At 71.7% G+C, this 14,345-nt stretch overlaps 3 protein-coding genes across 7 annotated transcripts; 2 read left to right on the top strand and 1 right to left on the bottom strand.

Moving 5' to 3' along the window:
* LOC138063781 (putative nuclease HARBI1) lies at positions 1 to 3,186 on the bottom strand. 4 transcript variants are annotated; one of them, XM_068923800.1, is made up of 4 exons: positions 3,158 to 3,186; positions 1,342 to 2,066; positions 537 to 916; positions 1 to 386 (listed from the first exon to the last, which is right to left on the bottom strand). In XM_068923800.1, exons 2-4 carry the CDS (start codon positions 2,054 to 2,056, stop codon positions 375 to 377), a joined length of 1,107 nt encoding a protein of 368 aa, XP_068779901.1. In that variant the 5' UTR covers positions 2,057 to 2,066; positions 3,158 to 3,186; the 3' UTR covers positions 1 to 374. The 4 variants fall into 4 exon arrangements, with proteins under 4 accessions (XP_068779901.1, XP_068779903.1, XP_068779900.1 ...); XM_068923802.1 differs by having other exon boundaries at positions 537 to 858; XM_068923799.1 differs by having other exon boundaries at positions 1 to 916.
* A 345-nt stretch (positions 3,187 to 3,531) lies between these two features.
* LOC104151897 (RNA-binding protein 4B) lies at positions 3,532 to 9,541 on the top strand. 2 transcript variants are annotated; one of them, XM_068923806.1, is made up of 5 exons: positions 3,594 to 3,630; positions 4,053 to 4,475; positions 7,121 to 7,819; positions 9,138 to 9,422; positions 9,470 to 9,541. In XM_068923806.1, exons 2-3 carry the CDS (start codon positions 4,064 to 4,066, stop codon positions 7,810 to 7,812), a joined length of 1,104 nt encoding a protein of 367 aa, XP_068779907.1. In that variant the 5' UTR covers positions 3,594 to 3,630; positions 4,053 to 4,063; the 3' UTR covers positions 7,813 to 7,819; positions 9,138 to 9,422; positions 9,470 to 9,541. The 2 variants fall into 2 exon arrangements, with proteins under 2 accessions (XP_068779906.1, XP_068779907.1); XM_068923805.1 differs by lacking the exons at positions 9,138 to 9,422; positions 9,470 to 9,541 and adding an exon at positions 8,520 to 8,928 and having other exon boundaries at positions 3,532 to 3,630.
* A 692-nt stretch (positions 9,542 to 10,233) lies between these two features.
* ZNRD2 (zinc ribbon domain containing 2) lies at positions 10,234 to 13,461 on the top strand. Its single transcript, XM_068923668.1, has 4 exons — positions 10,234 to 10,316; positions 11,017 to 11,168; positions 11,670 to 11,754; positions 13,058 to 13,461. The coding sequence occupies exons 1-4, from the start codon at positions 10,301 to 10,303 to the stop codon at positions 13,405 to 13,407; spliced, it is 603 nt and encodes a 200-aa protein (XP_068779769.1). The 5' UTR covers positions 10,234 to 10,300; the 3' UTR covers positions 13,408 to 13,461.
* Positions 13,462 to 14,345: the final 884 nt, after the last annotated feature.

Here is a 14,345-nt window from a genome sequence, read left to right as displayed (position 1 = left end):
TCTTAGAAAAATACATTTATTTGTCTCCTCCTGAAAGCGAAGGAGCGCCCCGCTCTGCCCCAGAGGGGCGTCACCGAGGCGGGACGGGGCGCGGGGACGGGGCGCCCCTCTCCGACGCCGGCAGCGGGAGGGGAGTCTCCGCCGCTCGCTTCTTCCCGCGCCGCTCGCCCCGTCTCCGTCTGCCCCGCGCGCGGGCGGGACGCGGCTCCCGCAGGCAGCGAGGAAGGGGCTCCGTCCGGGCGGCTCCGTCCGCCGCGTCCCCCCCGTCTCGCGAGGCCTCGGGGCGTCCCGTTGCGCCAGGGCTCCTCTCTCCGGCCGCCCAAGGGGCGAGCTGAGCGCAGCCCGGCCGCCCGCAGCCCCTCGCCGGCCGCCCCTCAGTCACTAACCTACGGGGAAGGGGGAGGGCAGGGGAAGGAATCGGGTTTCTAAGCGGAGCCGGGCGCCCCGGTTCGACGCCGGGGTCCGAGAGCGCCGGGACGCCGCCGCGCCGCGCACCGGCAGGGCCGCGGGCGGCTCTAGGCGAGGCCGTCCTTGACCTGCTGCACGATCCGCGCCCTCACGGCCCGGGCCTCGCTGGAGATCTGGACGTAGGGAGTCTGTACGGGCAGCTCGGGCTCGGGCTCGGCGCCGTCGGGCGGCTCGGCGCCCTCGGGCAGCTCCAGGGGCATGCGGCGGCTGAGGGCGATGTTGTGCAGGATGCAGCAGGCCAGGAAGATCTGGCAGACCTTCTGCGGGGTGTACTGCAGGGAGCCGCTGGCCTTGTCCAGGCAGCGGAAGCGCAGCTTGAGCAGGGCGCAGGTCTGGCGCAGGGCCGCCAGGGCCTCGTGGTGCAGGGCGTTGTAGCGCTCCTCCGCCGGGCTGCACGGGAACAAGATGGGGGTCATCAGCCACGTTTTCAGCGGGTAACTCCGGTCTCCTGGGGACAGGGGAGGAAGAAAGGAGGCGTGAGCGCCCGCCTTCCCCGCGCCCGCCGCCCTTCCCTCTCCCGCCGAAAGTGCCGAAACCCTCCCGGGAGATTAACGCTGCTCATGCGGCAGAGAAGCGGCGTTTGCTCCGCGTTTATCCTGCCCCTCAGGAGCCTGCGGCTCCGGGAACGCCGACCCCACGCGTGCCCATCCGGCCGGAGGCGCTCTCGCCCCGCTCGTTGCAAAGGGACCCGCGGGCGTCCCCATCCCGTCCCGCTGCAGCCGGCCGGGTGGGCTCGAGCGGGTCGAGGTGCCGGTCCGAGCTGGCTCCGTCGGTGCCGACGAGGAGCCCGCTCGGCCGGAGCCGGCGGCGAAACCGGGCCCCGGCTCGCTGCAGCCGTCGGCCCCCAGACCCGTCGGCGGCGCCCCGACTCACCCAGCAGCCAGGCGCCGTCGAGCCGGGCGCCGTCGAGCAGCCGGGCCAGGGCCGAGTTCTCCAGCACGGCGGCGTTGGGGCAGGAACCGGGATACTTGGCCACCACGTTGGTGATGGTGCCGCGAGCGTCGCACACCACCTGCATGTTCATGGAGTGGTAGTTGCGGGCGTTGCGGTAGGCCAGCTCGTTCTCGGAGGGCGCCCGCAACGCCACGTGCATGCTGCCCAGCAGCCCCAGCACGCCGGGGAAGGGCCCGGCGGGCGGCCCCGGCACCCGGCCCGGCGCCGGGAAGGCGATGTAGCGGGCCGCCCGCCGCTGCAGCGCCTCCAGGAACTGCGCCAGGCAGTTGGACATGGCGGACTGGCTGATGCCGGTGGTGTCCCGCGTGGCCGTCTGGAAGGAGCCCGAGGCCAGGAAGGTGAGGGCGGAGGTGACCTTGACGGCCACGGGCAGCGCGTGGCTGCGGCCCGTGAGGCTCTCCAGGTCGGAGCCCAGCTCGCTGCAGAGCCCGGCGATGGCGGCCTTGTCGAGGCGGTAGCGCCGCAGCACCTGCTCCTCGCTGAGGTCCAGGAAGGAGCTGCGGGCCCGGTACACCCGGTGCTCGGGGTAGAAGCGCCGGCGGCGGCCCCGCTTCCGCCGCGTCCCGGCCGCCGCCGCCGCCGCCTCGCTGCTCCGCTCCCGCACCCGCCGCAGCAGCAGCACCGAGTCCGACATGGCGCCGCGCCTGCGGGCGGCAGGGCGTCAGGGCGCCGGGGGCGGGGGGGGACACGGCGGCCGGGGGGCAGGACGGGGGCAGAGGGGCAGGACAGGGGTCGGGGGAACATGCATGGGGCTGGGGGGACAGGCTGGGGGGCAGGATCCGGGCAGAGGGGGCGGGGGGCAGGCTGGGGGGCAGAGGGGCAGGCTGGGGGGCAGAGGAGTAGGAAAGGGGGCAGGAATGGGTCCGGAGGGCAGGATGGGGGGCAGAGGGGCAGGATAGGGGGCAGGAATGGGGCCAGGGGGGCAGGATGGGGGGCAGAGAGGCAGGACAGGGGCTGGGGGAACATAAATGGGGCTGGGGGAACAGGCCGGGGGGCTGAGGGGCAGGCTGGAGAGCAGGATGGGGGGCAGAGGGGCAGGACAGGGGTCGGGGAACACGAATGGGGCTGGGGGAACAGGCCGGGGGGGAGAGGGGCAGGCTGGGGGGCAGGATGGGGAGCAGAGGGGCAGGACAGGGGGCAGGAATGGGTCCAGGGGGGCAGGATGGGGAGCAGAGGGGCAGGACAGGGGGCAGGAATGGGTCCAGGGGGGCAGGATGGGGGGCAGAGGGGCAGGACAGGGGTCGGGGGACACGAATGGGGCTGGGGGAACAGGCCGGGGGGCAGAGGGGCAGGCTGGGGGGAAGGAATGGGGCCAGGGGGGCAGGATGGGGGGCAGGGGGAGTCAGTGGGACAAGGGGGGGGGACCCTTGGAGGGCGTGGCTAAGGCGAGGGGCGTGGCTACCACGAGGGGGCGGGGCTAAGGCTAGGGGGCGGGGCCAGCTCGCTCCAGGCGAGGCATCTCCAGGCCCGGTGGGGGCGGAGCGTGACGCACCGTGAGGGCGTGGCTTCCCGCTGGGAGGGGGCGTGGCTTCCCGCTGGGACGGGGCGGAGAGGGGCGGGGCTCCGCAATGCGTGTGGGGGGGGCGTTTCCAGGCTCGGTAGGGGCGGGGCTCCCGGTGACGCTAAGGGGCGTGTCCGTGCCGGTGAGGGGCGGGTCCGACCCGGCGGGGGCGGGTCTCGGCGCGGGGCCGGTGGTTCCCTCCCCCCTCCCTTCCCCGCCGCCCTCGGCACCGACCCGGCTCCGCCGCTCCCGCCGCTCCGACGCCGCCGGGCTCCGCGGCGCCGCCAAGCCCCGCCCCTCGCCCCCGCCCCGATTGGCTGCCGCCGCCCTCACGTGACCGGAAATCCCCCCTCCTCTCCGCTTCTCCCTCCCGCCCCCGCGCTTCGCATCCGGGCCGCCGGGCGCGCGCGCTTCGGCCCTGACGTCACCCCTCTCCCCCCTCCCCTCCCCTCCCCACACCACCACCACACACACATATATAGGCGCTCCGCGCACGCGCACGGGCGGCGCCCCCCCCGCCCCGCCCCCCTCCCCTCCACCCCGCGGCGGCTGGGCCAATCGCGTCGCGGCGCTCGGGCAGGCGGCAGCCAATCGGCGGGCGCGGGCGCCGCGCGCCGGGCGGAGGCGGGGGCGCCGCGGGGTGGAGCCGCCGCCGCCGCCATTTTGTCGCCGTCACCCGTCCCGGCGCGAGCGGAGGAGACGTTGTGGTGAGCGGCCGCCTCCCCCCTCCTTTCCCTCCCCCCCCCCCCGCCATCTCCGGGTCCCCCGGTGTCTCCCCTCGCCTCCGGGTCCCGGTACCCCGCTCTCCGCCTCGCTGCGGCGCCCCCCGAGCCTCCAGGCCTTCCCTCCCTCCCCGCGGTGCGGCCTAGGGGGCGGCCCCGAGCGGCGCCCCCCCCCCCCCGCCGGGCGGCCTGGCCCAGCCCCGTTTTAACCCCCAGAGAGTCTCTGTGGGGCGGATGAGCCCCCCCCCCGCCCCACTCCGCCTTCCTCGCCCCCTCGGGGCTGCTTGTGGTGTTGAGGCGGGGAGGGAAGGGGTTGGGGAGCCCGGAGGGGTGGCCCGACCCCTCGCCCCGCCCCCCCGCCGCACGTCCCGGTGTCCCCGTGACCGGTCGTCTCTTCCCCGGCGCAGGCTTGGCCGAGATGGTGAAGCTGTTCATCGGGAACCTGCCGCGGGAGGCGACGGAGCAGGAGATCCGCTCGCTCTTCGAGCAGTACGGCAAGGTGCTGGAGTGCGACATCATCAAGAACTACGGCTTCGTGCACATCGAGGACAAGACGGCGGCCGAGGACGCCATCCGCAACCTGCACCACCACAAGCTGCACGGCGTCTGCATCAACGTGGAGGCCAGCAAGAACAAGAGCAAGGCCTCCACCAAGCTGCACGTGGGCAACATCAGCCCCACCTGCACCAACCTGGAGCTGCGGGCCAAGTTCGAGGAGTACGGCCCCGTCATCGAGTGCGACATCGTCAAGGACTATGCCTTTGTGCACATGGAGCGGGCGGAGGACGCGGTGGAGGCCATCCGTGGCCTGGACAACACCGAGTTCCAAGGTGAAACATGAACCGGGGCCGATGCGGCCTTCGCTAGGAGTAGGTAGCGCCAGGCTGTGCCCCGAGGAAGCAGGTCAGGTAGGAGAGCAGGGTGCCGAGGCTGTCTCTGAGCGTGGGGAGGGGCTGCTCAAGGTGGGAGCTCTGGCTCCAGCGTAACTCTTGCCTGCTGCCTGTGCCAGCGCCCCTCTGTAGTAGGGAGTTCACCGAGCACGCGTGCGGTGTGGCCCCAACCACTGCGCCTTGGCCCCTCGAGGGCCTTAATGCCGTCAGCTGCCCCTTGGGCAGCTGCATTCGGATCCGTCTGGGATCTGCTCAGCCCCCTACCCAGGCAGCGAGGGGCTGCCCCTCCCCAGAAGGCAGAGAGACGAGGAAACCCGGGCCTCGGGGCCGCCTGCAGCGTTGCGCAGCTCCGCGGTGCCCGTGAGAGCCCCCCGGCAGTCGCATGCCCACCGAGCTAGCGCAGACCGTCCCAGAGACATCCTAGGGGAGACAGCAGGCAGACGCAGTGGGAGAGTGCGGGGTTTGGGCGGTGGGTCACCGGAGCAGCCGTCCCCGGCTGTCACTGCGGTCTGTGGGGCTGGTCCGGCGAAGGGCAGCCTGGGCGGGGGGGCTGCAGGACCCCTCAGGGCTCTGGAGCCAGAAGCTGGAGGCATTTGTGGCCTTTTCTCCTTCCCTGGTAGCGCGTGTGGCAAGGTTCAATTCCTGGCCTCGTGCTGCTGGAGGGAGAGAGGGTAATAACAGAAAAAAAGTCACTCCTGCCTGAGTTTCCTACACCCAACTAGCAGCCACGTGGATTCAGGGCCAACTTCTACCTGTCCTTAGGTGCCCCACCTGTCTTCCAGCTAGGATCAAACACTGGCCACGTGAAAAACTAGCTTGCACTTCCTGTGCCATCCCTACGAGCCTGGTCCTGTGAGGCTTCTCTGCGTGCAGAGATGCCTGAGCCGTGCGGATGGTGGGCCGGTGGCCAAAGCTGGCTTTGGTGGCCAGAGAGGGGTGCAGGTGTGGGAGGGAGGCAGGACGGGTGCTGTGGTGGGGAGGGGCGTTGCTCCGAAACGGTGCTCCAGCTCCGAGGGAAGGAGTTATGCCCCCAGCTCCTAGGTAAGAGTGAGCTGTGGCTTGAAATCCGCTGGTCAAACGCAAGCGTTTTTCCCTGAAAACGTGTGGAAAATAGTTCCCTTGGGTTTTGTGGTGCAGCCGGGACCCCGGGGGCTGCACTGAGCTCTGGGGGCTTCTACTCGAGGCTTTGAGCCAGGTCCGCGAGCTCCCCCGCTGCAAACGAGCTTAAAAGGAAAATCCGGGCAGAAGCCTTTGGCAAACGGCATCTTGACAGTGCCGCCAGCCCGCAGGCGTCTCGGGGAGCGCGGAAAGCAGGGCGCTTCCCTGCGGCACGAGCCGCGCGGGGCAGGGCAGAGTAGGGCTTCCCCAGGTCTGGGGTCTGCGGGAAGCGCAGCGGGACCTTCCCCGTGCTGCCGCCTCCCCTCGGAGGCGGCGAGCGCCGGCTCCGAGCCGTGACCGCTCCAGCCTTAGCGGTCCCGTTAGGAAGAGCCTCGAAAGCAGCGGCGTAAACGCCACGTAGCCAGGGAAGCCGTGCGGAGCCGGCACATGCTTGTCCGGCTCGGAGGGGCAGAAGCGAACTCGCGCGAGCGAAGCAGAGCCCCGAGAGAAGTTGGGTCCGCGCAGTTCCTCACCTTGTTTTCCTCCTGGGGCAGAGCTGCCGTAAATGGCCTCTTGCCAGGGCTCCCCCGGCCATTCCTAGGCGCCCGCAGCTCCGGCTCTGCTCCGGGGCCTTCCTCGCAGCCTGCTCTCCCTCTTCCTCCCCCCCTCACCGCCCGCGGAGCCCGGCTGCCTATCTGCGTGGCCCCGACCCGGCACTGCGATCCGGGGCTGTGGTGGGAGGTGGCTGCGCTCCCCGGGGAGCTGAGAGGCTGCTGCGCAACGGCGCAGCTGGCAGCTCTTCCCTCTAAAGCCTTCCGCTTCCCCGGCTCGTGGCCATCCGCCGGGAGGCCGGGGATGGGCTCTCCCCATCGAGGTCAGGCGTGGGAAGCCCCGGGAAGCTGCTCTCAGCGTCCGAGCGAGGCAGATGAGCCCAGTCAGTCCCACAGCCCCCCCGCGGGATGTGGAACGGGTTGAGTTTATTCGCTCCCTTCCCAAGAGCCTTTTTCCGACGCTGTTTCCCAGGCCAGCCCGTCTCCAGGGGCCGAGCCCGGCTTCATGCCGCCTCCGGGTCCGGTTCCCTCTGGCTCCACGTCCCCTTGCGGGTCGCGAGCGGCGCGGGGTGTCCGAGCGCGCTGCCCGGCGCCACGCGGCTGCGTCCACGGGCGCAGAGGCGGGCGGTATCCAGAGCCTCCGTCCCTCGCGGGCGGTCCGGGGCCGCCCGGCTCCGCCGGGAGAGCGGTAACCGCCGGCGCAGGTTTGGGCCCGGATTCGGAGCAGGCGCGCGGCGGCGAGCCGGGTCCGGGATTGCCCGGGCCCTGGCGGCGCCGCACGGAGGAGCGGCGCGGGGCGGCCGCCGGTCGGGCTCCCCTCACCCGGGGCAGTAGGTTCAGACGTCTCGCTGGGTTCTTGCTCTTCTGTGAATCTCTTGGTTTCCCTATGTGGCCTCAGTTAATTATAGCAACCCTTCTTGCGTCTGTTTCTTAAAGGCAAGCGGATGCGCGTGCAGTTGTCCACGAGTCGGCTCAGGACCGCGCCCGGGATGGGAGACAAGAGCGGCTGCTACCGGTGCGGGAAGGAAGGGCACTGGTCTAAAGAGTGTCCGGTAGATCGCCCGGGGCAAGTGGCTGACTTTACCGAGGCCTATAATGAGCAGTACGGAGCGGTGCGCACTCCCTACCCCGCGGGCTATGGGGAGACCATGTATTACGATGACGGGTATGGCGGAATGGTCGACTACTACAAGCGCTACCGCGTGAGGTCCTATGCGACGGCCTCTGCATACGACGCCTATGCAGAGCAGACCATGGCCCAGTACTCGCAGTACGCGCAGTACTCCCAAGTGCAGTCCACGGCCATGGCCGCCACCACAGCCATGGCCAGTCGCATCCCCACCACCCTAGACGCGTACGATAGAGCTCTGCTGCCGACCCCGGGAGCGGCAGCCGCCGTGGCCGCCGCCGCCACCGCGGCCGCGGCGGCCGCCTCCTCCACCTATTACACCCGGGATAGAAGCCCCCTGCGCCGCACGGCAGCCGCGGCCACCACCGTCGGAGAGGCGTACACTTACGATCGTAGTCAGCTGTCGCCGGTCTCGTCGGTCGCTCGGGCCTCCCTCTACGACATGCAGCGGTTCGAGCGGGACCCGTACGCGGACAGGGCGCGGTACTCTGCGTTTTGAGTCGGAGGTGAGAGCGTTGTGGGTTGCAGGAGGCGCGCGGGCGCGCGCTGCGGGCGGTCGGGGCCGCCCCGGCGCCAGCTCGGGGGTCGCGCGTGCGAGCGCGCGAGGGGCCGCCGCTCACCCAGCTCCCAAAGCGAGCGGCGGCGGCGGCGGCAGGAGCCTGGCGACTCCCGGCCCATTCTCCGCGGCGTTCGCCGCCGCGCGGGGCCGAGCCCCGGCCGGGCGCTGGGGATGGGGGGTTTCTCGAGCCCGGCGGTCGCTCCCTGCCCTCCCGCCCCAGCTCCGCAGCTCAGCTAGAAACCGAGGCGGCGCGGCGGGGCCGGAGCAGCCTCCGCGCGGGGCGGCGCGGCCGGGGCGCCTTCCTGCGGCCGCTGCGGGGCCCGTCCCGGCTCCTCTTTGCGACGCCGCCCTCTCCCGAGGCCGCTGCGGCGCCGTAGCCCGACTCCCCGCCCCGAAACGGGCCGCCGCGCTCCCATCTGCCTCCCCGGCACGCCGGCTGGGCAACTCGGCCGCAGAGGGCACGTCCTCCTCCTCTTCCTCCTCCCCCCGACCCCGAGCCCCCCGGCTCTGCCGCTGCAACGCAGCAGCCCTCGCTGGAGCCTTACACCCGCTGCCGGTCTCTTCCTCCGTGCTGGAACAGCCGCGCTGCCTGCCCCGGCCCCACGCTCGGCCCCGTAGCCCGGTTGTAATAGGCCTTAATCTCCCAGGATGTGACCCCAAAGAGGAAGAAGCTTGGCAGGAAAATCCCTCCCCGAGGAAGCGGCTCTGGGCTTTCCCCGTACGCTAGGAATGGCAGAGACTTTTGCCGCGGCATTGGAGAGCGGCACCCAACGGCCCTCGGAGGCTTGGCGGAGCTCTCGTTCTGGTCCGTAGCCGCAGCGGACGGTGCAGCGTCAGGTTAGACGTGCCCCGGGCCGCCGCCGCCGCCGCGGGTCTCGCCTCGCACAGAAACAGCTCCTCTCCCTCGCCCCCCCCCCCCCCCAAAACCCCAAAACCTCGCGCTCGACCGCGGCGCGCGGCCCCCTCCGGCCCAGCGGGGAGCGGGGGGGGAAAAAGGCGGGCGCGAAGCCGGCGGCCAACGCCAGCCCCTGCGGCATGGCCCCCCCCCCCCAACCCCGGCGGTTGGGGGCTGAAAGCCCCCCCCCCCCCAACGCGCCCGTACGGCTCGGGGTCGAGCCGCCGCTGCCGCCCCGCAGGAACCAGGGCGGAGAGCGGCGCCCGGCTGGGGGGCTGTGGCCCCCCGCCCCCTTCCTCCTCCTCCTCCTCCTCCTCCTCCCCCCACCTCCTCCCGCCAGCCCCTGACCCTCTGCTGTGCTTTCTTCCAGGTCGCGTGCGCCGGGGCGGAAGCGTTCGGCCGGACCCCCCCGCACCCGCTCGCCCGCCCGCCCGCCCACCCGCCGCGGGCTCCGGGGCGCCGCCGCCCTGTGCTTTTTTTTTTGTTGTTTGTTTTTTACGGAGGTTCCCGCGTCTCGGTCCCGCTGCGGCACCCCCCCCCCCCAAATCTCTTCCCCCAGCCCCTAATTTAACTCCCACCCCGGCGCCCCGCCGGCCCCGCCGCGGGCTCGCTGTCTTCCAGGTAACTCGCCCCCGCGGGGCTGTCTGCCGCCGCTGCCCCCCCCCATCCAACCCCCCCCCGTAGATGCTGTGTCCTTTACAGCCTCCCCCCCCCCCCCAGCTTCCCCCCCCCACCCCTTCGGCTTTTCCAGCAAAAATAAAACGTTTCCCACGGACGCGCTTGGTCCCCTCTTGCTTGGTGGGGAGGGGGTGTTTGGGGGGGGGGAACCCCTCTGTGCCTGGGTGCTGGGGGGGCAATAAGGGGAGGGGATCGGTGGGTCTTGGGGGGGGCTCTCCTAGATGCCTCAGTCCCCTGGGAGGGGCTGTTAGGTGAAGGGGGAGGGTCCTGGCTGCTGGAGTATTTGGGGAGAGGGGGCTCCTAGCTGCCTAGGTCCCCTGAGAGGGGTAGTGAGGGGGGGCCTGGATGCTGGGGTTTTTTGGGGGGGAGAGGGGGGCTCCTAGCTGCCTAGGTCCCCTGAGAGGGGTAGTGGGGGGGGGCCTGGATGCTGGGGTATTTGGGGGGGGGGCTCCTAGCTGCCTAGGTCCCCTGAGAGGGGTAGTGAGGGGGGGGCTGGATGCTGGGGTATTTGGGGGGGGGGCTCCTAACTGCCTAGGTCCCCTGAGAGGGGTAGTGAGGGGGGGGCTGGATGCTGGGGTATTTGGGGGGGGGGCTCTCCTAGCTGCCTTGGTCCCCTGGGAGGGCTAGTGGGGGGGCTCTCCTGGATGCCTGTGTCCCCTGAGAGGGGGTTTGGGGGGGGTCTTAGCTCCCAGCAGCACCGGTTACTTCTCCTCTTGCGGGGGGGGGGGGGGGAACGGACCGGACGTCTCGGTCCCCCGGGGCCGGGGGGAACCATTTCACGACCGGACCTGCCCGCCGGGGCCGCTTTCCCGGCCGGACCCGTGCGGTGACGTCACTTCCGGCGGGGAGCGGAACATGGCGCTGAACGCGGGTGCGGGCGGCGGCGGCGGGCCCCCCCCCCCCCCCCGGGCCCCTAGAGCGGCCGTGGAGCCCCCGCGGGTGCCCGTGTCCCTCCCCCCGGGGCCCGTGGGGCCCCCTCACAGCCAGCCCCTGCCGGGACGGGGGTCTCCCAGCGCCTCGGCGCCCCCGCCGTGACCGTGGCGCCCCCCCCGCGTGACCGTCCGCGCCATTAAAGCGTCCCCATCCCCCCGCGACCGCATCCCCCGTGACCAGACCCCCCTCGTGGCCGTGTCCCCCCCCGCAACGGTCCCTCCTCGCCCCCACCCGTGGCCGCCTGCCCCCATGGCCACGTCCCACGCGTGACCGCGTCCCTGTGTGCCCCGGTGACCGTGTTCCCCCCGACGGTGTCCCCGTGCCCCCCGTGACCGCGCCCTGCCTTTGACCGTGTCCCCACGGCCCCCTGCGTCCTCACCACCACCCGTGATTGCATCCCTCGTGACCAGACCCCCAGTGGTCGTGTCCCCCCCAACGGTCCCTCTTCACCCCCCCGTGGCCGCGTCCCACTCGTGATCGCCTCCCAGTGTCCCCCGGTGACTGTGCTCCCCCCCATGGTGTCCCCGTGCCCCCCATGACTGTGTCCCACCTGTGACTGCGCCCCCGCGTCCAGCCCCCCCACCCGCAACCGCGTCCCCCGTGACAGCGTTCCCCCCCCCGTGGCCGTGTCCCCACAGGGGCGTCGGAGCCCGAGTGGGAGCCGCCGCCGGAGGCCGAGCGGAAGGTGCTGGCGGCGCGGCGGGAGCGGCAGGAGCGCATCAGCCACGCCATGGGGGAGTACCTGCTGCGGGGGTACCGCATGCTGGGGCAGTGCTGCCCGGACTGCGGGGTACGGGGGGGCCGGGGGGGGCACCGGGGGTGTGGGGGGGCACTGAGGGGTCCGGGGGGGCACCAGGGGGGTCACACACACTCCCCGCTGCCCCCCGGCCCGTCCTGCTGTGGGGGTACTGCATGCTGGGGCAGTGCTGCCCGGACTGCGGGGTACGGGGGGGGCCGGGGGGGGCACCGGGGGGGGTCACACACACTCCTCGCTGCCCCCCGGCCCATCCTGCTGTGGGGGTACTGCATGCTGGGGCAGTGCTGCCCGGACTGTGGGGTCTGGGGGGGGCACCGGGGGGTCCGGGGGGGGCACTGAGGGGTCCGGGGGGGCACCGGGGGGGTCACACACGCTCCCTGCTGCCCCCCGGCCCGTCCTGCCTTGGGGGTACCGCATGCTGGGGCAGTGCTGCCCGGACTGCGGGGTACGGGGAGCACCGAGGGGTCCGGGGGGGACACCAGGGGGGCTGGGGGGGCACCGGGGGGCCCGCATGCACTCACCCCCCCCCCCCAGACCATCCTGCTGCAGAACAAGCAGCAGCAGCTCTACTGCGTGGCCTGCCAGGAGCTGGACTCCGACGTGGACAAGGACGACCCCGGTACGGACGGGGACGGGGGTCCGGGGCTGGGGACGGGAATTGGGGACTGGGGACAGGGGTCTGGGACCGGGGAGGGGGGCAGGAAGTGGGGGCTGGGGGTCTAGGACTGGGGTTGGGGACTGGGGATAGGAATTGGGGACGGGGATCCAGGGATGGGAACCGGGACGGGAGTCTGGAGGTGGGGGCTGGGGACGGGAATTGGGGAGAGGAGATGGGAATTGGGGAGAGGGGAGAGGAATTGGGGAAAGGGGATGGAGGTTTAGGGCTAGGGGCTGGAGATGGGAACTGGGGAGAGGAATTGGGGAGAGGGGATGGGGGCTTAGGGCTGGGGGGGGCTGGGGACTGGATTTGGGGTTGGGGACAAGAACTGGGGAAGGGGCCGGAGGTCTGGGGATGGGGAAGGGGGGCAGGACTTGGGGCCAGGGCTGCACTTGGGGACGGGAATTGGCGACTGGGATGTGGGAACGGGGCCGGGGGAATCCAGAGGGGTTGGGGGGGATCCGGAGGGCTTGGGGGGAATCTGGAGGGGTTGGAGGGGATCCAGAGGGCTTGGGGGGGATCCGGAGGGGTTGAGGGGAATCCGGAGGGGTTGGGGGGGAATCCAGAGGGCTTGGGGGGAATCCGGAGGGGTTGGAGAGGAATCCGGAGGGCTTGGGGGGGATCCGGAGGGGTTGGGGGGGAATCCGGAGGGGTTGAGGGGAATCCGGAGGGGTTGGAGAGGAATCCAGAGGCCTTGGGGGGGATCCGGAGGGGTTGGAGGGGAATCTGGAGGGCTTGGGGGGGATCCGGAGGGGTTGGGGGGAATCCGGAGGGGTTGGAGAGGAATCCGGAGGGGTTGGGGGGGATCCGGAGGGGTTGGAGGGGAATCTGGAGGGCTTGGGGGGGATCCGGAGGGGTTGGGGGGAATCCGGAGGGGTTGGAGAGGAATCCGGAGGGCTTGGGGGGGATCCGGAGGGGTTGGAGGGGAATCCGGAGGGCTTGGGGGGGATCTGGAGGGGTTGAGGGGGATCCGGAGGGGTTGGGGGGGGATCCGGAGGGGTTGGGGGGGATCCGGAGGGGTTGGAGGGGAATCCGGAGGGGTTGGGGGGAATCCGGAGGGGTTGGAGGGGAATCCGGAGGGGTTGAGGGGGAATCCAGAGGGGTTGAGGGGGATCCGGAGGGCTTGGGGGGGATCTGGAGGGGTTGAGGGGGATCCGGAGGGGTTGGAGGGGATCCGGAGGGGTTGGAGGGGAATCTGGAGGCCTTGGGGGGGATGCGGAGGGGTTGAGGGGGATCCGGCCCCGCTGACGCCGGCACCCCGCAGCGCTCAACGCCCAGGCCGCCCTCTCGCAGGCCCGCGAGCACCGGCGGGCCGGGGCGGCCCCGGGACCCCCGGCGGCGGGGCCGGCGGCGCGGCGGCCCGAGCGCTGCGAGGGGGCGGCCCCCCCCGAGGCGGCGGCGGCGCCGGGGGCCGAGGTGGCGGCGGCGCCGGGGGCCGAGGCGGCGGGGGCCGAGGCGGTGGCGGCCGCCCGCGCCGCGCTGCTGCACAAGCTGGGCTGGGCGGCCCGCGAGCTGCCCCGCACCGCCTCGGCCGAGGCCAGCGTCCAGCTCTGCACCCTGGTGCGCGCCTGCGCCGAGGCGCTGCGGGGGCTGCAGGGGCTCGCGCCGCCCTGACCACCCCCCCCCCGCTGCCCCCCGCCACCTCCATAAAGGCTCTGCACCCACCACCTGCCTCCCACTGCTCATTTAGGGGGGGAGGGACACGCCAGGGGCCCCTCTTCCCCTCTGCCAGGGTCCCCAGGTGCTGCCTGGCCGTGGGGCAGGGCCTGGGGGCAGTTTGGGTGGCTGGGGGGCAGATTGAGAGGGCTATGGGGCAGTTTGGGGGGTCTAGGGGGTAGTTTGGGTGGCTGTGGGGCAGTTTGGGGGGTCTAGGGGGTAGTTTGGGTGGCTGTGGGGCAGATTGGGGGGTCTAGGGGACAGATTGGGGGGTCTAGGAGCAGTTTGGGTGACTATGGGGCAGATTGGGAGGGCTGGGGGGCAGATTAGGGGGGGCCTGGGGGCAGATTGGGTGGCTGTGGGGCAGATTGGGAGGGCTGGGGGACAGATTGGGGGGTCTGGAGGCTGTTTGGGTGGCTGTAGGGTAGATTGGGAGGGCTGGGGGGCAGATTGGGGGGCCTGGGGGCAGATTGGGTGACTGTGGGCCAGATTGGGGAGGCTAGGAGGCAGATTGGGGGAGCTAGGGGCAGTTTGGGTGGCTGTGGGGCAGATTGGGAGGGCTGGGGGGCAGATGGGGGGTCTGGGGGCAGATTGGGTGGCTGTGGGGTAGATTGGGGGCCTGTGGGGCAGTTTGGGGAGCTGTAGGGAGCTGGGGTGCAGTTTGGGGGACTGGGGGCAGATTAGGGGGCAGGTTACAGACAGGAGGGACGGATATGTGGTCTGGGGGAGGGTATGTGGCCTGGGGGGGGCTATATGGCCCTTGATGTGGGTCTATAGCCCAAGGGGGGGCTGTAGGGCCTGGGGAGGGGTGGTTATATAGCCAGGGGGTACTTATATGGCCCGAGGAATGGCTATATGGCCCAAGGAGGGGGCTGTATGGTCTGGGGGGGTGGTTA

This window comes from Struthio camelus, chromosome 35 (assembly GCF_040807025.1).
Source record: "Struthio camelus isolate bStrCam1 chromosome 35, bStrCam1.hap1, whole genome shotgun sequence".
In the NCBI taxonomy this organism is placed as follows: Eukaryota; Metazoa; Chordata; class Aves; order Struthioniformes; family Struthionidae; genus Struthio; species Struthio camelus.
Note: the sequence above shows the minus strand (reverse complement) of the source record. Positions and strands in the feature narration are given on the sequence as shown.

Excerpts from the sequence above, each read along its gene's own strand:
- LOC138063781 (XM_068923799.1), bottom strand. The coding sequence starts at position 2,056 with ATGTCGGACTCGGTGCTGCTGCTGCGGCGGGTGCGGGAGCGGAGCAGC. Across the intron at positions 917-1,341 it reads CGACGGCGCCTGGCTGCTGG|GAGACCGGAGTTACCCGCTG; the intron begins GTGAGTCGGGGC and ends CCCTGTCCCCAG.
- LOC104151897 (XM_068923806.1), top strand. The coding sequence starts at position 4,064 with ATGGTGAAGCTGTTCATCGGGAACCTGCCGCGGGAGGCGACGGAGCAG. Across the intron at positions 4,476-7,120 it reads GGACAACACCGAGTTCCAAG|GCAAGCGGATGCGCGTGCAG; the intron begins GTGAAACATGAA and ends TGTTTCTTAAAG.
- ZNRD2 (XM_068923668.1), top strand. Across the intron at positions 11,169-11,669 it reads AGTGCTGCCCGGACTGCGGG|ACCATCCTGCTGCAGAACAA; the intron begins GTACGGGGGGGC and ends CCCCCCCCCCAG. Across the intron at positions 11,755-13,057 it reads CGTGGACAAGGACGACCCCG|CGCTCAACGCCCAGGCCGCC; the intron begins GTACGGACGGGG and ends GGCACCCCGCAG.